The sequence below is a fragment of the Suncus etruscus genome, chromosome 5 (genome assembly GCF_024139225.1).
Source record: "Suncus etruscus isolate mSunEtr1 chromosome 5, mSunEtr1.pri.cur, whole genome shotgun sequence".
NCBI classification, from domain to species: domain Eukaryota; kingdom Metazoa; phylum Chordata; class Mammalia; order Eulipotyphla; family Soricidae; genus Suncus; species Suncus etruscus.
In genome coordinates, this window is record NC_064852.1 from 39,467,068 (window position 1) to 39,488,485 (window position 21,418).

Below are 21,418 nucleotides of genomic sequence, written 5' to 3' on the forward strand. Positions count from 1 at the left end.
TGCAAAGCCAGGGTCACAAACTAAGTTGCAGTACATAGTGAGTCGCACTAGATATTGATAAGGAATCACAGGTGACAAAGTATGGAATGTTTCCTGTGAGATAGTCTACCACAAACTACATCCAATGTCTACCACTTGACGTTTCAGCTTCATCATTTCTCATCATTTTGCTTTATTATATATTCTGAATAAACTCATTAAATATAAAATATAAATCTCTTCAGATGAATTTACTTTGTCAAAATAAATATAACCAGCAATATCAATAGGTTGATATTATCCATAATATTGACAAAGTTCAACATATACATTACCAGGACTGGAGAGAAAATACAGGATTAAAATTGCTTGCTTTGCACATGGCTAAACCTTAGTCTAACATATATAGTCCCACAAGCACTTTCAGGAGTGAACCCTTAGCACAGAGACAAGAGTTAACCCTGATCACATTCAGCTATAACACTCAAAGAAGCAACAACATCTAAATAAATATTAATGTATTTATGATATCATAATATTTATGTATCAAGTATAAGATGATGCTTATCTACAAGTAGTCTCTATTTGGTAATTTTTTGTTGAACAAAGTAGCTAACATTGGGTTTTATGTTTTAGGTTAAAAGGATGGTTTGGCCATGACCTCAGTACCAGATTTAAAATGGATAACAGTAAGTCTATTTAATTTCACTTTATAAGATTTTTTAAATTTTTATTTAAATTTTCTGGGATCTTTATACAAGACATATATGCATGTCTCATGTAGAGTATAATTTGAAAATGTCACTGAGAATTCTTAAAATAAAAGATGACATTTTTGGAGTGTAAGACTTTGTATAGATTTCAGCATGGTGTGAGTTTGTCTTTGTAGGAAGATAAGTGTAAGATAATTCAAGCATAGAGGACATAGAAATCATTATATTAACTATCTACATCAGGAATTAATGACAGGAGATATTTTTTTAGGTTAACACCAAGATATCCAATGTCAATTTTATACTGCTCATAGCGCTCTTATGTTGGTTTTCCTTTGTTCTCTCGTATTTATTGTTAATATTTATTTAAGGATATGGTAAGTATAAACTTTAAAACCAAGAAGCAAACAACACTGCTATTGAATACTTTAACTTAAATTCCTCTTTCCTCAAATTTTCCTTTTGCAAATTATGTCACCTTGAAGAATAGCGATTAAATCTTCATAGGTAGAAATGAAGTATACAGGGGCTGGAGTAATAATACAATAGGTAAGGCAATGGCATTGTGTGCAGACAACCTTAGTTTGATTGCTAGATACCCGATGTTGTGTCCTATCACTGCCAGGTGTAATCCCTGACTCAAAGTCAGGAGTAACTACTTACCACTTGATAATGCTGGGTGTGACCCCCCCAAAAAAAAAACAAAAACAAACAAAAAGAAATGAAGTCTATAATGCATAGAAGCTGCCAACACCTCTCCTTTTTTTATATTCAATCACTTATTATACAGAATGCTTCATTCATATTGTAATTGTACAACCTAATGGTGATTTTTCATATTGCTTCCACCGTAAGATAATATTTCAAAAATATTCACATTTGCAAAAAGCAATTAAGATGAATGAAATTAAGGTGACATTTTCTAGTCAAATTGAGAGACCCAAAATTTATTTTGAAGAATTAAAATCATCAGCTCTTTTCTTCCAATGCTTAAATGATTTGTGATAGACATTTTTATCTATATGTGAGGAGATTTCATTAGATTGGCAGTGGTTAAAATTGGTTAAAGTGGTTAAAGGTTAAAGTCCATCTGTATAGTCTAGAAGAATCAAAGATGGTAGAAGCTCTTCAGGCAAAACTGTCTGAAGATGAAGACAAAATTTCAAGTCTAATCATTGCAGTGCTAATATAGTCATAGAAAACATAGGAAACATTATTTCAAGAATCTAAACTTAATGACAATGGTAGTGAGTGAGAGAAATAGAATGCCTATCTGGAATACAAGCAGAGGTTGGAGGAGGAGGGAGATGGGGGTCATTGGTAGTGGGAATATTGTACTGATGAAGGGGGGTGTTCTTTTTTAAAACTGAAACCCAACTTCATGTATGTAATTAAGGTGCTTAAATAAAGATATTTTAAAATAAAAAATTAAAGTAAAGAAAACTAAAATTCCTGAATTTATGTGAAGGCCTGAGTGATAGTGCAGCCATTAGGGCAATTTCTTCCCAAATAGGACAGTCAACCCAGATTTGATTCATACTAACCCATACTGTCTCCCAAGCAACAGAGGACACAATTCCTGAATGAAAACCCAGATATAACCCCTGACCATTGCATATTGCAGCCCCTAAACAAAACAACAACAAAAAAGAGAATATATGCTATAGCAGACTTGGCCCATAAATATAATCTGAATAGCTATGGATTAAGGGAACCTCAAAAAACACAGAATATTCTATCATTATGTTATAAAATATTAGTTTTAATTTCATCTCTTACTAGTGATCTTAACTATTGAATATGCTTCTACTTTTATAATTCTAATTATAATAAGGTCTAATATTAACCTGACTTTTAATATATCATTTTTATTACAATTATTTTATGTTGTTCTTAGTTAATTGAAAATGTCAGGCTTAAATTGTATTTATTGCATTTAATCTATTATCATCATAGCTTATTTTAATTCACCTTAAACATAAACAAAATAGTTACATTAACTTACAGTTGGACAAAATCAACTCACTTGAAGCCCATTTTATTTTTTTAACAAGTCATGAATTTCTTTTATGGTTTATTTAATACTATACTAAAAATGTAGAATAAAGACCTTATGTATTCTCACTATTAGTTTATATAGCTGAAAGCACTACTGTATGATTTTTTAAAAAGTCATGGGATACATTATCTTAAATAAAACCATTATAAATTGCGGCTCTACATACTAAGGCAGATCGTTTTATTAAGGTACTTTCCCCTTCAAAAACCACTTGACTTAATATTTTTTTTTAAATCTTTCAAGTTACTTTCTAATGTTACTCTCACTTTCCTGCCTGTGAACAACATTACAATGATAACTTATTCAAATATTAATGTATCCCTCTCATTGACATGGTTTCACAAAAGAAAATTAAAATACAGGGTAGAACAAAATATTACTTTGGAAGTGGGAGTAAAAGGATGGGTTCAGGAAAGCTTCTAAGAGGTCAGATTTTACTATGGATCTAATGGCTCTAGTATTTGGTTGGCTATTGAGAAGATGGGGGAAAATACTTTAAATACAATCACATTTGCTCAAACCAAGGAGGACACAAAAAATTAAGGCAGATTCCTGTAGTTAAACTTATCTATAGTTTATTCACAGTTCTTCACATTGCAGCGGACTGAACACTGTGTGTATAGAGAAAATTATTCTATTATTTTTGTCTCTCTGAGTTTTTCTGAAATATATTATCACAAACTTATAGGTTCATTCTATAAAAATGATCTTATATTAATTTTTCAGAACTGCAGTTAATTCCTGGGGCCTGTGGATTCAGAATTTCAAACCCTCCCATGTTACTGGTCTGTTCCTTACATGCTAGTTTAGAGGTAAGTAATCTACATTTCTACTTTACTTTTTATTTACAGAATTGCAAAATGTTGTAGTACTTCCTCTGATAGTCAGCAAGATTAACTGTGCATATACTGTGGGCAAAAGGCAATGTTTCCTTAGGACAGTGAGCATGATCTACTAATGACCTGCTATCTATGTCTCTACCCCCTACTATAATGCTTAGCACATGGTTGGCAGTTGATAAAATTGCAAATGAAATTGATCCAGGCAGGTGATTTTAACTCTGTTTAGAATTTGTGTGAACTTGTATATATTCCTTATTGTATGTTTTTGTCTCTATAAAATAAACATGTAATATTCAATCCTTGATTCATTTCTCTCCAGCACTTATTTATCAAAAAGGTACTGTGTGGGCCAGAGAGATAGGCTAAGCTCATGCCTGTATGCAGTAAGCTCAGATTTAACTTCTAGCACCATACAGTTCTCTGAGCATTACCAGGAGCAGCCTCTAAATATTGAGCCAAAAGTAGGCCCCAAGTTCTAAGAAGTGCACACAAAATCTAGGAAAATAAATCAAAAACAAGGTGCTGTGGAAAACATTGTTGTAATTAATAAGGATTGTTTTTTCCAGCTATAAATATTAACAGTTCTAGTTGTAAGAGTTAATGAAGATTGTATGTGACCAAAGTTTAAAAGATTTACCTTTCTAGACTTTTCTATAACTTTTATAGGGGAAAAACTATAAGACTGAATATTTCTTTAATTTCGTTCATGTGTAGAACCAAAGAGATAGTTCAATGAACAGGACACGTTGGGTTTAATCTCCAGCACCAAAAAAATCTCTGACATACTTAAGGGATTGACTTTTGAGCACAGGAATAAAACCTGTGCACCACTAGCAACTAACTACTGCTTCTAATATTCTACTACTTATTCTTCTTCTAAACAAAATTAATATTTTAGTCTCAATATAAAAATATTCATTCAATTTTTCCTATAATTCAAAAGCTATTTATATATTAATTTATTACAATATTAAATATATTAAAATATGCCATTCATCATAACACATAAATATTAATTAAACATTTTAGGTAGGCATTTTTATTTTAGAGTGTATAACAATTTAAAATAAATAGATATTCAAAAATATTTTATTTTAATACAACTATTAAAAAAGCATATTCAAACATGACTTCCAAAATCTTTTTGATTCGAATTAGTTTCTAAGGACATTTAAAGCAGTTTCTCATTTTGACCACGGGAGGGCAGTGTGAAGCCCCTCTGATTTTACAGAACTATGGAGTGGATAGCCAATAGACTTAATTTTATCTTCTTTAAAGAGCACATGTTAAATATAACCACTAGATGGAGCTTGTGTTGTGCTCACTTTTTGGCAGGATAAAAAGACCTGGTACCAAGATTTTCAGTCAGTTGTACATTTTCTGAAAGTTTAACTTCAATGTTTCTTTTGGTTTATATTATTCACCAAATAAATATGCTTTTTAAATATTTTAATTAAATATATTTGCTTACCTTGCAAATTTACATCAGAAAGAAATACAATACAGTAAGAAAAGCACCAACACATACATTGGAAAGATTTTTCTTTAATTTTTCTTAGGTTCATAGATAACTTATAAGCTACATGTATACTTAGAAGTTTTCTTCCAAAGATTTACTTTACTATATTCTTCCCATATGCTCTCTTGACAAAGTAATTTTTTCAGACTTTTTGCTTGCAAATTTACCTTCACCAACAAGTAAAATGCTAATTTTAGATATTTCTGGGTTTTATTAAGTATTAATCAATTAAATGTAATTTATAAAGTATTTCACTCAAATTTATTTTATATCATGAATGGCTAAATTTTGAGTAAATATAAGAAGAAGATATATATGATTTGGACTACATGGCTTTGTTGCTAAATGCTTTCAAAAGAATTTTACACTGACAAGCTCAGGGAACCATATGGGATCCTGGGAATTGAATTCAGGACTATACTGGGTTGGCCGCGTTCAAGTCAAATGCCCTGCCACTGTACTATTGCTTGGGCATCTCATTTGATTTTTTTAAAATAAATTTGTTTTGATTAGTTTATTGGAGGGGGTGGATTATACCCAGCTGTTCAGAAACTATTTCTATCTCTGATCAGGAGTTACATCTGGTAGTAAAACAGTGGGTCATATGTGGACTAGGGGTAACTAGTCCATATGTGGACTAGGATAAAAAGCAAGTGCCTTCACCTATGTATTGCCATGCTGAAATTTACTGCATGGTATAAATATAAGTCCATGTGGGGTCTGGGATCAAATTAGAGATCTGACACATGCAAGACAACTAACTTCTCCACCCCTTTGAGCTACTTCTGGTGCTCCTTTTTATATTATTTTTTCATTTATCTAAAATATTTGATTAACTCAATATTGATCATATGGTATAGAAGCAAAATATTACCCTTTTACAAAGGCGTGTTACCACACACACACAGATAATTGAAGTGTCAATTTCTCTTCTCTGTGGTCCACTCAATCCTCATCACTTTGAATTCCTTTGTAAACCCTCTCTGGTAGGCTCAAGTCTGTATTCAGAAAAATAAGTTTTGGTTTTCTTTGGCTTTTTTTTTTTCTCTTGCTTTGTTTCTTTCTACATGCAAGACGGTTGAGATCATCAAGTATTCATCTTTCTCCTTATGATTTATTTTGCTTAACCTGACCCAATGTTGTTTCAAATGACGGGTCTACTTTCTTACTGTTGAACAGTTTTCCACTGTACAGAGAGTTTGCCTCATTATTCACTATTCTTGGTGTGGGGGTACTCTCATTGTTTCTGTTGTGACTTTGGTACTGTTAAGACTTGGCTACTTTACGTGTGTGCTGAAAAATGTGTAAAGAAAACTTTTCGAATTAGTGTCTGAGTGTGGCAGACTTATTTTTAATATTATAAAGCATGTCTAGACTCCTTTCTATAGAAGCTGAAACCATTCCCATTTGCACCAAAACTTAGTGAGGTTCTCAGTGTTTCTCTTTCACCTTCTTTGATAGTTTTAGTCACACGTGACTTAGCTTAAAAAAAATGATTAATGGGGCCGGGTAGGTGGCGCTGGAGGTAAGGTGTCTGCCTTGCAAGTGCTAGCCAAGGAAGGACCTCGGTTCGATCCCCCGGCGTCCCATATGGTCCACCCAAGCCAGGGGCGATTTCTGAGCACATAGCCAGGAGTAACCCCTGAGCGTCAAACGGGTGTGGCCCAAAAACCAAAAAAAAAAAAAAAAAAAAAAAATGATTAAGTTGACTTCTAGACACTTGATAGTTTTGGACACTATTTTAACTGGAATAAACTCTTTTATCTCTTTCTTCTCTGATTCATTATTTGTATAAAGAAACACAACTAATTTTTGTATTCAATATATGTATTTATTTTGTATAGTCACTTTGTAGCCAATCACCCTACTGTATCAGTTTATTGCTTTCAGGAACATTTTTGTGAAATTTTTGGGGTCTACAATATATATCATCATGTCACCATCAACTAAATAGTGTTTGACTTAACTCTTCTTCAATTTGAATGCCATTGATTTCCTTATTTTGCCCAATTGCCATTGCTATGACTTCTAATAAGATATTGAATAAGAGTGGAGACAATGGTCATTCTTGCCTTGTGTCTGGCCTCAGTATGAATGCTTTTTTTCACCATTAGGAATAATATTGACATTGAGTTTTTTTATTGATAGCTTTTACTATATGGAGGAAAGTTCCTTCTATTCCTATTTTGCTGAGGACTCTAATCATGAATGGGTGTTGAATATAGTCAAAAGAAACTTTTAGTATATTACCGTAAATATATTGTCTTCATTAAAAAAATAGAAGGAAAAATAATTTTGTGGGAGTTTCCTTATCAGGTATACTTGGTCTGGATGTGTGGTCTTGAATATTCGGTACTCACATCTGGTAATGTAGTGCTTCTCAGCTCTGTGGTGCTGCAGACAACGAGGATTGGCCTATGATAAACATAGAAGTGATGCAATGCTTGAGATTTCACTCAAAGCTTAAACACTCTAGGAAGGTGTTTCAGATCTTGGAGATGTCATCTTTTTCCTTAATTTACCTTTATTTTTAATGTAAGTTTAAATAATATGGTTTTCTTTAGTTTTTTTCTCTCTCCAAATCATTGTTAGCATTCAGAAATTCAATAGATTGATGTACATTAATTTTACATTTTGGCTTTTTTCTGAATTAATTATTTGCATTAGGGGTGTGTGTGTATGTGTGTGTGTGTGTGTGTTTGTGTGTGTGTGATCTTAGGGTTTTTCTTGTGAATTATCAGATCAGTAACAAGCAGCAAGTCTTCCTTATTTTCTAATTTGACTTACTGTATTTATTTTTATGGAATAATTACTCTGACTTGTATTTCCAAACATAGTAGATATCCTTGAGACCAGAGAGATAATATAGGTGGTAAGATGTTTGCCTTGCTTGCCCCAGAACCCATGAATCACATATAGTCAACCAATTTTTAAATTTTCAATTTGGAAATCTTAGCATAGAGCCAAGATTATATCTTGAGCATCACTGGATACAGGTGAAAAATCAAACAAAATATATAAAATTAAATTTAAAACAATAAAAGTTATCTCTTTTCAAATCTCATAAAAATGTTTTGGTTTTTTAACATGGAGTCTGATAATACCTGTAAGTTTGTCATATATTTATATATTTCTTTTTTTGTTGAGTTATTTTATTTTATTTTATTTCATTTTTGGTTTTAGGGCCACACTCTGCAGTGCTCAGGAGTTATGCCTGACTCTGCATTCAAAGATTGCTCATGGCAGACTGGGAGTACCATCTGGAATTCCAGGAGTTGAACCCTGGTCTGACCCAGATAAACCGCAGGCAAAGGAAACACTCTACTGCTATGCTATTTCTCCAGCCCCGAGACATTTATTTTTGACTTATTGAGACTTTTTGTCATACATCTATTTTGAAACCTGTCAATTAATTCTTCTGCACCTATTGCTATGATTATGTCATTTTATTTTTATTTATTTGGAATATTGCAACAATTGATTTTTTTATATGTAGAATAATTTTTATATTTTTGGGATAGATCCTACTGCATAATGGTGAATAAAAGATGAACCATTGTACATATAATGTTTTGGGAGAAGTTTTCACATATTTTTTCTTCATTTTATATTTTGGGGTTTGGTAAAGGTTTGATTGAACTCATGGGTTATTCTTAGTGATGCTCAGGAAGCTTTAGACAATATTAAAGGTTGAGTAAGGGTTAAATTTGTTTATATTTTATGTAAGACTCTTTTTTTTTTTTTTTTTTTTTGGTTTTTGGGCCACACCCAGTAACGCTCAGGGGTTACTCCTGGCTATGTGCTCAGAAGTTGCTCCTGGCTTGGGGGACCATATGGGACACCGGGGGATCGAACCGCGGTCCGTCCAAGGTTAGCGCAGGCAAGGCAGGCACCTTACCTTTAGCGCCACCGCCCGGCCCCCTTTTTTATGTAAGACTCTTAACCTCTTTATTATCTTTTCAAAAATATCTTTCCTAATCACTTGCTTTGGTAATTTAATAATGTGTCTTGGTGGTCACTTTGAATGCATCAGTCATATCTATATAAATTTGGGGGAGGAGTTGTTTCAGTTGTATGTTTTTTAAATGAATTCATTCAAGTATGTTCTATTCAATTTCATTTAATGTGAACATAATACCCAAAATTCTGTTTGGAAAATTGTAATATCATATGTCACCTTGCTATAGGTTATGTAGATCTTTTTGTTTTGTTTTGTTTTATATTTGGTTGCTATATTGAATTTGCTTCCCTATGTTTATCTAAATTTTTTCTAACCTTGTTAAGGTTCATTATGATGTCTCTTCTTAAATTTTTGTGTTACAGTCTAAATCTTCCAACTCCCAATTTGAAATTAAGCATGTATTGCATTTTGAAGAATTATATATGCATGCAGCAGTAGGCAGCCACATTTTAGATGTTATCATATAAATTTTTAATAAATATAGTATCTTAGAAATACCAGAGAAGACAAGTTAAAAACATGGCAAGTCAGAAAATATATATAATGTGTTTTTTAAGAACACCTATTGAGGAACCAATTAAAAAATTTGAGAGAAAATATATGAGGATTAGTAATAAAGTTTTAACTTTTCTTGCTATTTAAACTTATCTTACATTTGTACTTTTGTAGTTTTTGCATTCATTTTACTCAGTAAGAAAATAACCCAAGTAATTGGCACAATGCCAAGAATTCTATTATAATCTCAATATTTTCAGCTACTATTTTTTCTAGCTTTAAAAAAATTATTGTTTTTCATTGCTAAGGCATGGAAATAATGAGAAGCAATAAGGAGAAGAGGATATTTGTTTTATTTCCCTTTTAACTCTTATTAAGCCCTCTTAACATTCTGATGTGAGACCTCATAAGAGGCTTTTACTCTCATTGAGAGTAGAATTAAATGATGCTTCATAATGTAGCTGACTTTGCTGTGATTATAATGTGGAAAATAATTTTATATTGGAAAGTTATTTTATTATTAATAAAGTAATGTTATATTAAAATTGTAACTCATTAAAAATTGGCTACTGGATATGAAGAGATATTTAAGAGCAAACTTACTTTAAACTTTTAAATTTAATATTCTATGAAGTCTTGGGGCCAGAGCGGTGGCACTGGGTGTAAGGCATCTGCCTTGCGCATGCTAGCCTAGAACAGACTGCAGTTTGATCTCCCTGCATCCCATATGGTCCCCCAAGCCAGGAGCAATTTCTGAACACATAGCCAGGAGTAACCCCTGAGTGTCACTGGGTGTGGCCCAAAAAAACAAAAAAATATGTGTATATATATGTATATGTATATATATATTCTATATATATTCTATGAAGTCTTACTAACCTAATAAATATCAATGAAATATCAATGAATATACCAGTAATCATCACACATTGCTCCTGTTATATCTTATGGTATAGCAAGAAAATATTTAAAGTTATGTCTTGTTCGTTCATCTGTTTAGGGTCTACATCTAAAAGGGCTCAGGGACTACACCTGACTCAATGCTCAAAAACTACTCCAACTTTTTTCAGGGACTATACAGTAAACCCTAAGAAAGCTGGGTCCCCTATTTTACATACCATATGCTCAGCCTAGTGAGCTATTTTTGTAGTAATACACCAAAGTTATTTTTAAACAAAAATTCTCCAAAATTTGAATTAAAATTCAATCAATTTAATATTAGTGTAAAGAATAGACTGAAACTATTACTTTCATATTTTTTGCTGCCAAACCAAACAAAAATTCCATGGTTGGATCATTCCTAGACTTTCCTTGTTTCTCTGCCCTTTTCAAGAATACTAATAGTTAGGCCAGGCTCTCAATTCAAAACTTTCCTTTGAATTGATAATTGTACTAGATCTACTTATGATTTGCTAGCCAGGAGATGAAGCTAGACTTCTTACCACTAAATATAACTGGGATTACCTGAGTCTGGGCAGTTTGAACTTGGAAGATATCTTCCAAAACAAACCAGCTTCTAGTGGTCTTTGATTCTCTTTGCAGGCTGCACACATGTGAATATGATTGGGGAGAGCTAAACACTTCTGTTTCTGCTCTCTTCCCCCAAGCACTGTTACTTTCAATATAATTTTTATTCTTTCTAAACTTTTCTTAATTTTTATATACATTTTTATTCTTTTCAAACTTTCCTCGCAGTATAGATTTAAAAATAAAAATCTATGTTTGAATTTATTAGAGCATGCTAAAATTCTTGAGTTCTGTTAAAATGTCTGATCCAGAAAGTACTTTATTTATAGCTTCTCATCCTTTGGTTAAGATCAAGTGTAGAACTACATATATTCCTAAACTTCATAAAGTCCAGAGTTTAACTGATTGCCCTATTTTTTTTTACTACATGACATAACACAATCAGAAAAGGGATATTAAGTGACATGCCAGTGTATCGTGCTCTGTTTGCAGCTCATTTAGTTCTTATATATAGGATATATTTTTAAACTCTACTTGACCTTAAGAGATAAGCAAGAAAAGTATGTGCATTCTGACCCTTAATGTTTCAACACCAGTTATTGTTTGCATTTGTCACTCATTTAACTATGACATGCCAGTCAGCAGATAGTTTTTTTCACATCATGCTTAAATGATTTGTTCCTTTGTCTGACAAAACTTTACTACTAGGATGATTGCTTTCTTTCTTATTCTTTTATTGTTTTGTTTAGGTTTGGTTTGGTTTGGTTTTGGACCTCACAAAGGTCTGTGCTCCTGCCTCTACTTTCAGAAATAACTCCTGGGAGTTCTTTATGAACATTATAGAATGCTGGATATTGAACCCAGTTCAGAGATCAAGCCCAGTTGGTCTCAGCAAAATAAATACAACTAACTGCTGTACTATGTCTCTCTGGCTCCGAGATGGATTGTTTCCTTACGATTAAACTTGGGAATTCACAAAACAATTATAACAATGTTTATCTTCCACTTTATAACTCTTTTGCTCTCAATGTTTTTTGTTTGTATACCACTAAAATAAAAATACCTTTATAATAATTTAAATTAATTGTGAGAAATGTTTCCATTCTAGAATTTTCAAATGCATTTATAAAATGTACTTATCTGTACTATTTATAAAACTAATTTAAAATTATTCTAATAAAATATCTTGTTTTTACAAGATGTATTTTCTTATTTAGAAAGAATGGTTTTATGACAGTCATTCTGTCAGTCAGTTTTTAATAGCAAATTATTTAAGAACACGTATTTCCATAAAAATATCATTTACAATAAAATGACTGGGAAAGTCAAAGAGGGCCTTTCATTGTTAAGCAGGATTTATGTTAAGTTAAGCTTATTTTTGCATTAACATGATACTTTAATTGTTCTTTTATTTGTTTTTTATTCTAAAGATCTTTAGGCAAGCGACTATGAAAGCCTTACGAAGAAAATCTATTTTACTAACTGGTTATCTGGAATACATGCTCAAGCATTACTATAGCAAAGACAGAACAGATACCAAGAAACCATTTGTGAAGATAGTTACTCCATCCCGTCCCGAGGATCGTGGCTGCCAACTTACCTTAACATTTTCAATTCCCATCAAATATGTTTACCAAGAGCTGGAAAAGCGAGGAGTCGTGGTAAGTGTAGCATTTGCTTTCCAGGTGTGAGGGACCGTCAAAAGAATCTAGACTGCAGCCAAAGTAGTCGAAAAAAGTTCATTCGTGTGGACTAAGAGTTCAGCCAGCACAGAAAACTCAGTCCTAAACACAGGACCAACTCTATTTTTATGTCTTTAAAAGCTGGGGCCAGGAGAGATAGCATGGAGGTAATGCGTTTGCTTGCATGCAGGACAGTGGTTCGAATCCTGGCATCCCATATGTCCCCTGAGTCTGCCAGGAACGATTTCTGAGTGTAGAGCCAGGAGTAACCCCTGAGCGCCGCCAGGTGTGACCCAAAAACAAAACAAACAAACAACAAAACAATAAAAGCAGAAGCAGACAAGCAAGCAGATTAACACAAGCAAAATTGTAGTTAGGCTGTTGTGACTTTGGAGAACAAAGGATTTTGCACTAAATTGTTTTTTCTCCAGTTTCCAAGCTGCAGTGATTTGGATGACTCCATAACGTAAATCTTTTCTATCTTGTTTTCATCGCTTCTTAGGATGGTAAATCTTTTCCCCCTTGTTTCATTCACTACCTTATTTTTCTTTGACTCTTGTAAGTCCTTGCCAGGTGTTTTTTTCTACCCAGCTCTCCTCAATTTCCCTGAGAAAGGTTTTTACTCTGAATTATGTGTAGGGGTAAAATTTAGATTCTTCTTTTTATTCTACTACCCCCCATTTTTTAATTTTAAGGCCACACCCAGAGGTGCTCAGGGCTTACTCCTGGCTCTGTGCTCAGAGATCACTCCTGGTGGGGCTGAGGTGACTTGAAGTAGCTAATAGTGGTACTGAGGATGAAACCTGGAGGAGCCACATTCAAGACATGTGCTTACCCACTACACCATATTTGAAGGTCCTAATATTTGGATTATTATTTTATTCACTGCTAATTGCTACTTCACATAATTGTTTCTATTACTGAGGATAAATTAAATGCAGCTATACTCATGAAAGGCATTGAGATTTCCTAGTAAAAGGGAAGAAACCACTATTTTGAATTTTAGGAATAAAATTTTTGGCTCATTGGAATTTGGGCAGAAAATATGTCACACCAGTATTAATTAAGACTATTTCGTTAATTTCACAGGTAAAAACTCCAATATTCATTTATTTTTAATAAAATTAAAAGGCATTTAAATAGTGTTTGGGTTTTATTTTTCAAAACTGGTTTTTGGGCTTTACCGACTGGTGCTTGGAACATACTATAATGCCCAAGTTATAGAACCTGGGCTGCTGTGTGCAAATATCTTACTCCCAAGCTATCTCTCCTACCAGAGATAAGTCTAATTTAATAAGTTGGTTAAACTAAATTAATTTCAGTGTTGGCATCTCAGTCAAAGTCAAGGTAGATATGTATAATATTATGCATAAAATATGTATAACTCTAGGAGCTTTTCTTGCATGCTTGCTTTTCTTTTTTTTTTTTTCATTCTTTTCTAAAAAAAAGAAATATCTTCTTTTTTATAGGAAGGTTTTGGGCCACATAAAGTATGGTAAGGGCTTATTTATGGCTCTATATTAAAGATCATGCCTAGTGGATCTTGCAGGACCATATAACGTTCCAGGATCAAACCCCATTAAACAGTGTACCAGGCAGATGCCCTGTAGAGAGCTAATAAGGTGCTAAGCAATTGTAATAGAAAAATATAATTCCATATCTATCTCAGTAATATCATAAATTATGACCAGCTTTACTTTTACAGTCCTACAAATATATAGATAAGGCTACTCACTTTTGCAAACTCAAATAAGAATATCAGTATTACAAATCAAGTACTAACATGACCTTGTCTTATAATTTTGGAGTAGATACAGCATTATATTGTTCTGTATTATGTTATGTTATGTTCTACTTTGCACTGCTCTGCTCTCCTATGCTGTGCTGCGCTATTCTATGCTATATTTAATACTATACTATACCAGACCATGCCATGCCATGCCGTACCATACCATGCCATGCCATGCCATGTCATGCAATGCCATACCATACCATACCATATTATACTAAAATCAAAGTTTATAATTTCTACTGTCTAGAAAGCCTGTCTAGATACAGGCCTGTGTGGGGTGGGTTAGGGAGGAAGGACACTTGGGATATTGGTTATGGGGATGTTGCACTGGTGAAGAATTTTATATATATATATTAAAAAATCAAAAAAAAAAGAAAAGATAATGCCTCCCAATTCTTACCACAGGCTGTGTTCTTTACACTGACTGTATAGAAAGAGGAGGTACAGTAAATGCACCCCATATACACTTTATTTATTTATTTATTTATTTATTTATTTATTTATTTATTTTTGGGTTTTTGGGCCACACCCGTTGACGCTCAGGGGTTACTCCTGGCTATGAGCTCAGAAGTTGCTCCTGGCTTGGGGGACCATATGGGACGCCGGGGGATCGAACCACGGTCAGTCCAAGGCTAACGCAGGCAAGGAAGGCACCTTACCTCTAGCGCCACCGCCCGGCCCCCCCATATACACTTCAATCCAGGCCCTTTGCCTGGTCTGTATTGTGAATTGGGGGACAAAAAAAAAAAAAAAGTTTACAATTTGATTCTCCTACTATTTCTTCCTATACAGCATCTGTTCTGTCAAATAAACAGGAGCCCAAAACCTGTCCAAACTTATACTATACTAAAACAAACAACTATAGTCTTGAGGGACTAGAAAAATAATACAAAAATATGAGATTATGTTGCAAGCAGCTGACTCCTGTATGTTCGCTCTATGTTATTGTTCCCAGAGCAATACCAGTACTGATTCCTAACTACAGAACCTTGTGTAAGTCCTGAATACTTCCCAGGATGGCCCAAAAAAAACTAATAAATTAAAAAACAACTCTTTAAATCTTTCATTTATATTTAGTTGTGAAAATACTTGTAAACATGTTGTGGGAGTCAATAGAACGTCACATATCAACCATTGACTATGATAACTAACCTTAACCTGTGCTTCTAAAACAAGCCATCATGACATTCAAGTTAAACCAAATTATCTAAGTCAAACTCAGGGCATTTTAGCATTTCCAGAGACCATTTCAAGATCCTTATTGGAAAGATTTTGTATTAGAGAATTGAATGTATGTATATTGACTAAACCTTTATAGAATCTTAGGTCTTCATTCATTTGAATGTGTTAAAAGATTTCAATCACAGAAAAACTAGAATACAGGATTTAGTGAGTGTATAAAGATGAATTCTCAGTAGACATCAGGAAGGTACTTTGTTGCTCAGGTACAAATATATTAACAGTATTAATAGTTTATTTAGAATTAAGATAACAGTTTGATATAACATTGAGACATTGTTTAAGGCAAACATTTTGGTAAAATATGTAACTAAAGTGGAAAAAGAATGCTTTCTGTTAATTATTAAGAAAACTAGGCATTGACTTAAAATTGATCTTTTTGTATATTTGTACTAAGTGAATAAGCTAGCTTAATGTAGCTTTATTCTCCTTTCTTCTACAGTGTGACAAGCGGGAGCCAAGTGGCATTCGAGTAGCTCCAGCACCTCTCTACAATTCTTTCCATGATGTTTATAAATTTATCAACGTGCTCAATTCTGCTCTGGACAGTGCTGAATCAAAATATGGCCATGATTTTGAGAACAACTTGAGAAAATAATATCGAAAAGTGATGTGGATGTTTTATTTTTATTCAAGTTTAATTACTGGAAGTTGTTCAAAATTAATCACATGTCTGAAAACTGATTATATAGTTACAAAAAAAAAAGCTGATATTAGTTATCTGAGAAGACTAGGTCCTAAGAGATTCACTTTATTGTCTAGTTTCTTGAAGTTTGATGATGAAATATGTATACTAGTTTAAGTATTATGAATACACAGTTTTGAACAGCTGCTAAAACTTGCTCAGGAAATATTTTATGATGATTTAATTTAATATTTGACTAACTCCAACTCTGGAGTTTTTGTACTTTTTATAGAATCATTACTTTAAATTTACCAAATTTTCTTATAAATATTATTTTTGTATTACTGGTCCTACCCTAATCAGTATTTATACTACTCCATCCTAGGATGTGATCTGGTGATAGGATTACTGGATTGCTCCATACGTGATATTCCTTCTCCATCCTAGGGTGTAACCTCGTTCTTCTGAATAAAATCCTTGGTTTCAGCAAAGAAGGAACTCATTCTTGAGTCTTCCTCCACGAAGCTGATTTCCTTCTGAGGAACAGAAGGCTTGTGTGATAATGTGTATTCATGGCCCAACTGTTGAAATTTCTGAACCGTTCTTGCACTTTTTCACTGTGTGGATTATTCCTTGCATCAATATTTGCTTCCAGACCCATGTCTCATCAGATCCTAGTTTTGGAGTCTGGGCCTCCATTTATAATTGTAATTCAACTGTCTGAATATTCTTTTTTACAATGTTTTCACCAAGCCCAAACTCAGAAACAGAAAACATAAAGTTTCGGGCAGTAACTTTCAAGTGTGTATTGGCCACAGTTAACACTAAGAAATAAATTTTGAATTACAGATCACTGATTATCTATGAATATGCCTTATTTCATTGGTTCTAATGCATGTTTTTCATATTTTAATATTTATGAATGAGGAAATATCTTTTCATTTACATCAATAGCTACGATTGCCACAGGACATTCCTTCACATTGCCATCTTTGAAATTAGCATGATTTTACAATAAATAGATAACATCTATACTTTACATTTTGATCTTTAGAATTAACATGCTTCTCACAATAGATAGATAATGTCTTAGATAAAATAGCAAATTGTATCTATATAGTAACACAAAGACCCAGATATCAGATACTCTGATATGTTTTATGCTGTTTGATCTTACTAGGACAATTGTTGGTTGAATTGTGGTCTTAATACACTTCAAAAGACTTTATCCTTTTATCTAATATTATTATAACCCTTTTTTCCTCTTAGTCTTTTGGGCCTATCTCGTGGTACTCAGGGCTTATTTTGGCTCCATTCAGGGATCACTCCTGGGGAGCTCAGCAAACCATATAAGGTTCGAGAGATCAAACCAAGTCAGCCCTATACAAAACAAATTCCCTACCCACTGTACTATCTCTCTAGCTCCTACCATAATCTTTTATTTTTAATTTAATGATAATTTTTCTGGTTTGAGTTCTTATACACAAATTTATTTCAAAATTATTTAATAAACTATTTCACAGATAGTTTTAATTTATAATTTAGGTTGGAGTACTCAGCAGATTTTACAATGAGTAGGGCATTGGCCTTGCACACATCTGTCTTGAGTTTGATCCATGACAGGACAAATTTTCCCCTGAACATTATCAAAAATGACTCCTGAGTGCAGAGCCTAGAGTAAGTCCTGAGCACAGGTAGGTATGAACCAGTACAACAGAACCCTTGAATTATAGGAACTCGGGTAGCCCTTAGTGAGAAGGCACTTGCTTCCTATAAGGCTACTAACTCAATCCATAGCATATTCAGTGTTATTCTAGGGGCACTATTGTTCACAATCATAGTGCCACAACAAACTGTGAGATCTCTGGCAAATGGCAGGCATATATAGAATCCTTGTGTATACAAATAAAGTGTATAACATCCAGGGAGCATCATAACTACTTAGAAAATGAATGCTCTATCACTCATTGTATCCTAAATTACATAATTTTCTTATCCATATTTGTTAGCTCTGACTCAAGATCCATCCCAAAAGACCAGAAGAGACAATACAATAATGCAAAAAGCAAAGGAGTTTATTCTTTAGCATGCTGGGGCTGAAACTCTCACAGGTGGTAACCCCAGCCCAACTTACATTCTTACTTTTATACTCAGTTTAGAGAATTTTAGAATGGGCTTAGTAATCATTGTGAAGATTGGCTACACATTATATCATTGCTTATAGAGTGCTAGGTGATTGGTTGGACCTAATATGGACTTTTATGGCAGTTGCAAACAGGGTGTAAACAGGATGTTGGCTTAGGGGAATGGGATGGAGTGTAAGATGTCATTGGTGATGGGAATGTTGCACTGGTGATGGGTGGTGTTCTTTACATGACTGAAACCCAAACACAATCATGTATGTAATCAAGGTGTTTAAATAAAAAAATGTCAAAAAAAGATGTTGGCCTGGGGATCCTTGTGCTATTCCATTTACTGTAAGAGGCCTATTGTACCACATGAAGCCTGTCATGGCTACAATCTTTACAGAGTAAAACAGCAATTAATTGTAAACTTACACTGTAATATTCTCTTCTAACATTTAGAGTTATAGTTAAAATAATTTAGATTGAAGTTTTCCCATTTTTGGTTGTTGCCACATTTTAGCCTCAAAAGTAAAGTATTTTACATATACATAATCAAGTTATAACTTAAATATCGTCTCATCTTAAACAAAGTGGAAATAACTATGCAATTGCTTTAGATACTAAAGATAAAACTACAAATTGCATAAACTAACCTATGAATTCACTCATATATGTTCATTATGTAGCTATATAAATGTATTGTGCTACTGACTATTTCTTTTTTTTTCTTACTCAAATGGTTTTAAAGCAGGTAGGCAGGCATGTAGGGAAGGATCTTCTATAGCAATATAATTTTGAGGTATGAGGAACTTGAGAGAATTTGGAGGAGCTACTTTGTCATTGATTAGTGTTTTACCTGATACCCCTCCTGGTTCAGAAAAGACTGGACCCCCTCCCAGGAGAAGCACCAGCAGGAAGAAAGTTTAAAAAAGGAATATCAAAGACCATCAAGCTCCCCCCCCAACACTTCCTCTTGGCAACCACCCTAGCCTCAGGACTCATATATGTTGAAATGCCCACATGGGCTAGGTTGGAAAAGTCCTATAAAAGTCAATTTAGAACCAAAGAGGGACATATGTATTACCTGGGTACATGGTAACTAAGTACATGTTGCCTTCATATCCCCTCTTGAAAAGTGCATTTTTCTGATTTCATGCTGCTTATATCGTATGTCTCTCTCTACTTTTGGAGAATCCAGCTTTCTCTCTTGAGTAAATTACTCTCTTATTCTTTCCCTTCCTCTCCTCAGAATTTCCAAATAAAGACAGTTTTTATTTCACTGTTCATCTTCTTCTGAAATTATTTTCTCTGAGGGAATATTAACCAAAACACCTGGGCAAGATCTAGGGCTGACTTTGCTATCTTTGTCAGACCAAGGCCCCAGTCTCCCAAATATCCCAGCCCCTTTTCTGGCTGGCTGAGGTGAGTAAGAGAAAGCTATAGAAACACTTCTTGGGTCTGTAACCTCTCCTGACTAACACACATGCACTTCACATAGTTTCAACAGGGACCTCCACTGTCATCAGTTGCATACATACTTGCTTTAAACAAAGCTTCAATTACTGTTTTTACCAAACTTCTTCTTCATAGATCTATGAGTTCTTGAACCTTAACATTGGACTCTATAACTTCATGTAGAAGGAATCAATTTTAAATCTCACAATAACAAATAAACAGAAATGATTTCAACTCTCAGGATACATAGGTTAGCACGAAAAAACATTAGTCATTAGAAAAACACTATAGTTAAGTATATAAATAAAAATGATCACTTTTGTGAAAATGAACACAATAAATATCTCAGATATTAGTTGAGCATAATAGTGTATGACTTATGTTAAAGTTATTTTAAATTATATGCACAAATCGTTTAAAGCATAATGCCCACAGTATATTCATCACTCAGATTAAAAATAAATAAATAGATAAATAAATAAAGTTCCCTTACCATATTTTCTTCTTTCCCCAAATCCAGGGATATTGCAAATTGTATTTAAATCAATTACAAATAATCACAGATGAACATATGCAATAGTTTAATTTTGCCTGTAGGTGAATTTATAAATGAAATATAATACTGGTTTGAGATATAGTACAGAGGGTAGAGCACTTGCCTTGAACTGACTTGAACACTGACTTGAGCAGTCCCAGGACTACACTTTATTCACTGAACCCCAGCAGAAGTAATCTCTGAGTACAGACCCAGGAGCAAACTCCAACGAGCATCAGTTGTGCCTAACCTGTCCCATAAAAACAGACATACAGGGCCTGGAGAGATAGCACAGCAGCGTTTGCCTTGCAAGCAGCCGATCCAGGACCAAAGGTGATTGGTTCAAATCTCGTTGTCCCATATGGTCCCCCGTGCCTGCCAGGAGCTATTTCTGAGCAGACAGCCAGGAGTAACCCCTGGGCACCGCTGGGTGTGGCCCAAAAACAAACAAACAAAACAGACATACACAGAAAATCAATAATACTAAATATTATTGGAATTTCCATTGGTTTAACTTTTCATATTGAGACTTCTATTTTCATATATATTCCACTTATTTTTTATTGATTCTCAGCTTTTATTATATAATTAAATTAGTAACTGACTGTTGATTTTGGATATTTCAATCCAAATATTTTTTACAGAGCAATATTTCTACTATGAACTCTCTAAATACATATGTATAATAGTTTTTCAATATATAAAAGTCTGAAAAGTCTGGTTTATTACACACAAACCAACAAATACATACACATGTTTAAATGTTTTACATTATCAAATGCTGTTTTAAAATAGATATAGCAGTTTTAAGGTCAAGCAGTAGGAAATAAGATTCTTGTTAATAGTTGTTAATTGACTTAATCATAGTCAATTAAGTATAATTAAAATATTAAAGGTTATTATTAAAATTGTTAAAGGTAATTATTAAA

General features: G+C 33.4%; 1 protein-coding gene and 1 pseudogene across 1 annotated transcript in view; both read left to right on the forward strand.

Moving 5' to 3' along the window:
- KYNU (kynureninase) overlaps window positions 1-16,399 on the forward strand; it is a 147,207-nt gene extending 130,808 nt beyond the window's left edge. Inside the window, exons 11-14 of the mRNA XM_049773568.1 lie at window positions 616-668; window positions 3,478-3,563; window positions 12,466-12,696; window positions 16,191-16,399. Coding sequence (XP_049629525.1) covers window positions 616-668; window positions 3,478-3,563; window positions 12,466-12,696; window positions 16,191-16,346 — 526 coding nt within the window. The 3' untranslated portion in view covers window positions 16,347-16,399. The remainder of the gene's footprint in view (window positions 1-615; window positions 669-3,477; window positions 3,564-12,465; window positions 12,697-16,190) is intronic.
- LOC126010214 (uncharacterized) lies at window positions 14,893-15,040 on the forward strand (annotated as a pseudogene).
- Window positions 16,400-21,418: the final 5,019 nt, after the last annotated feature.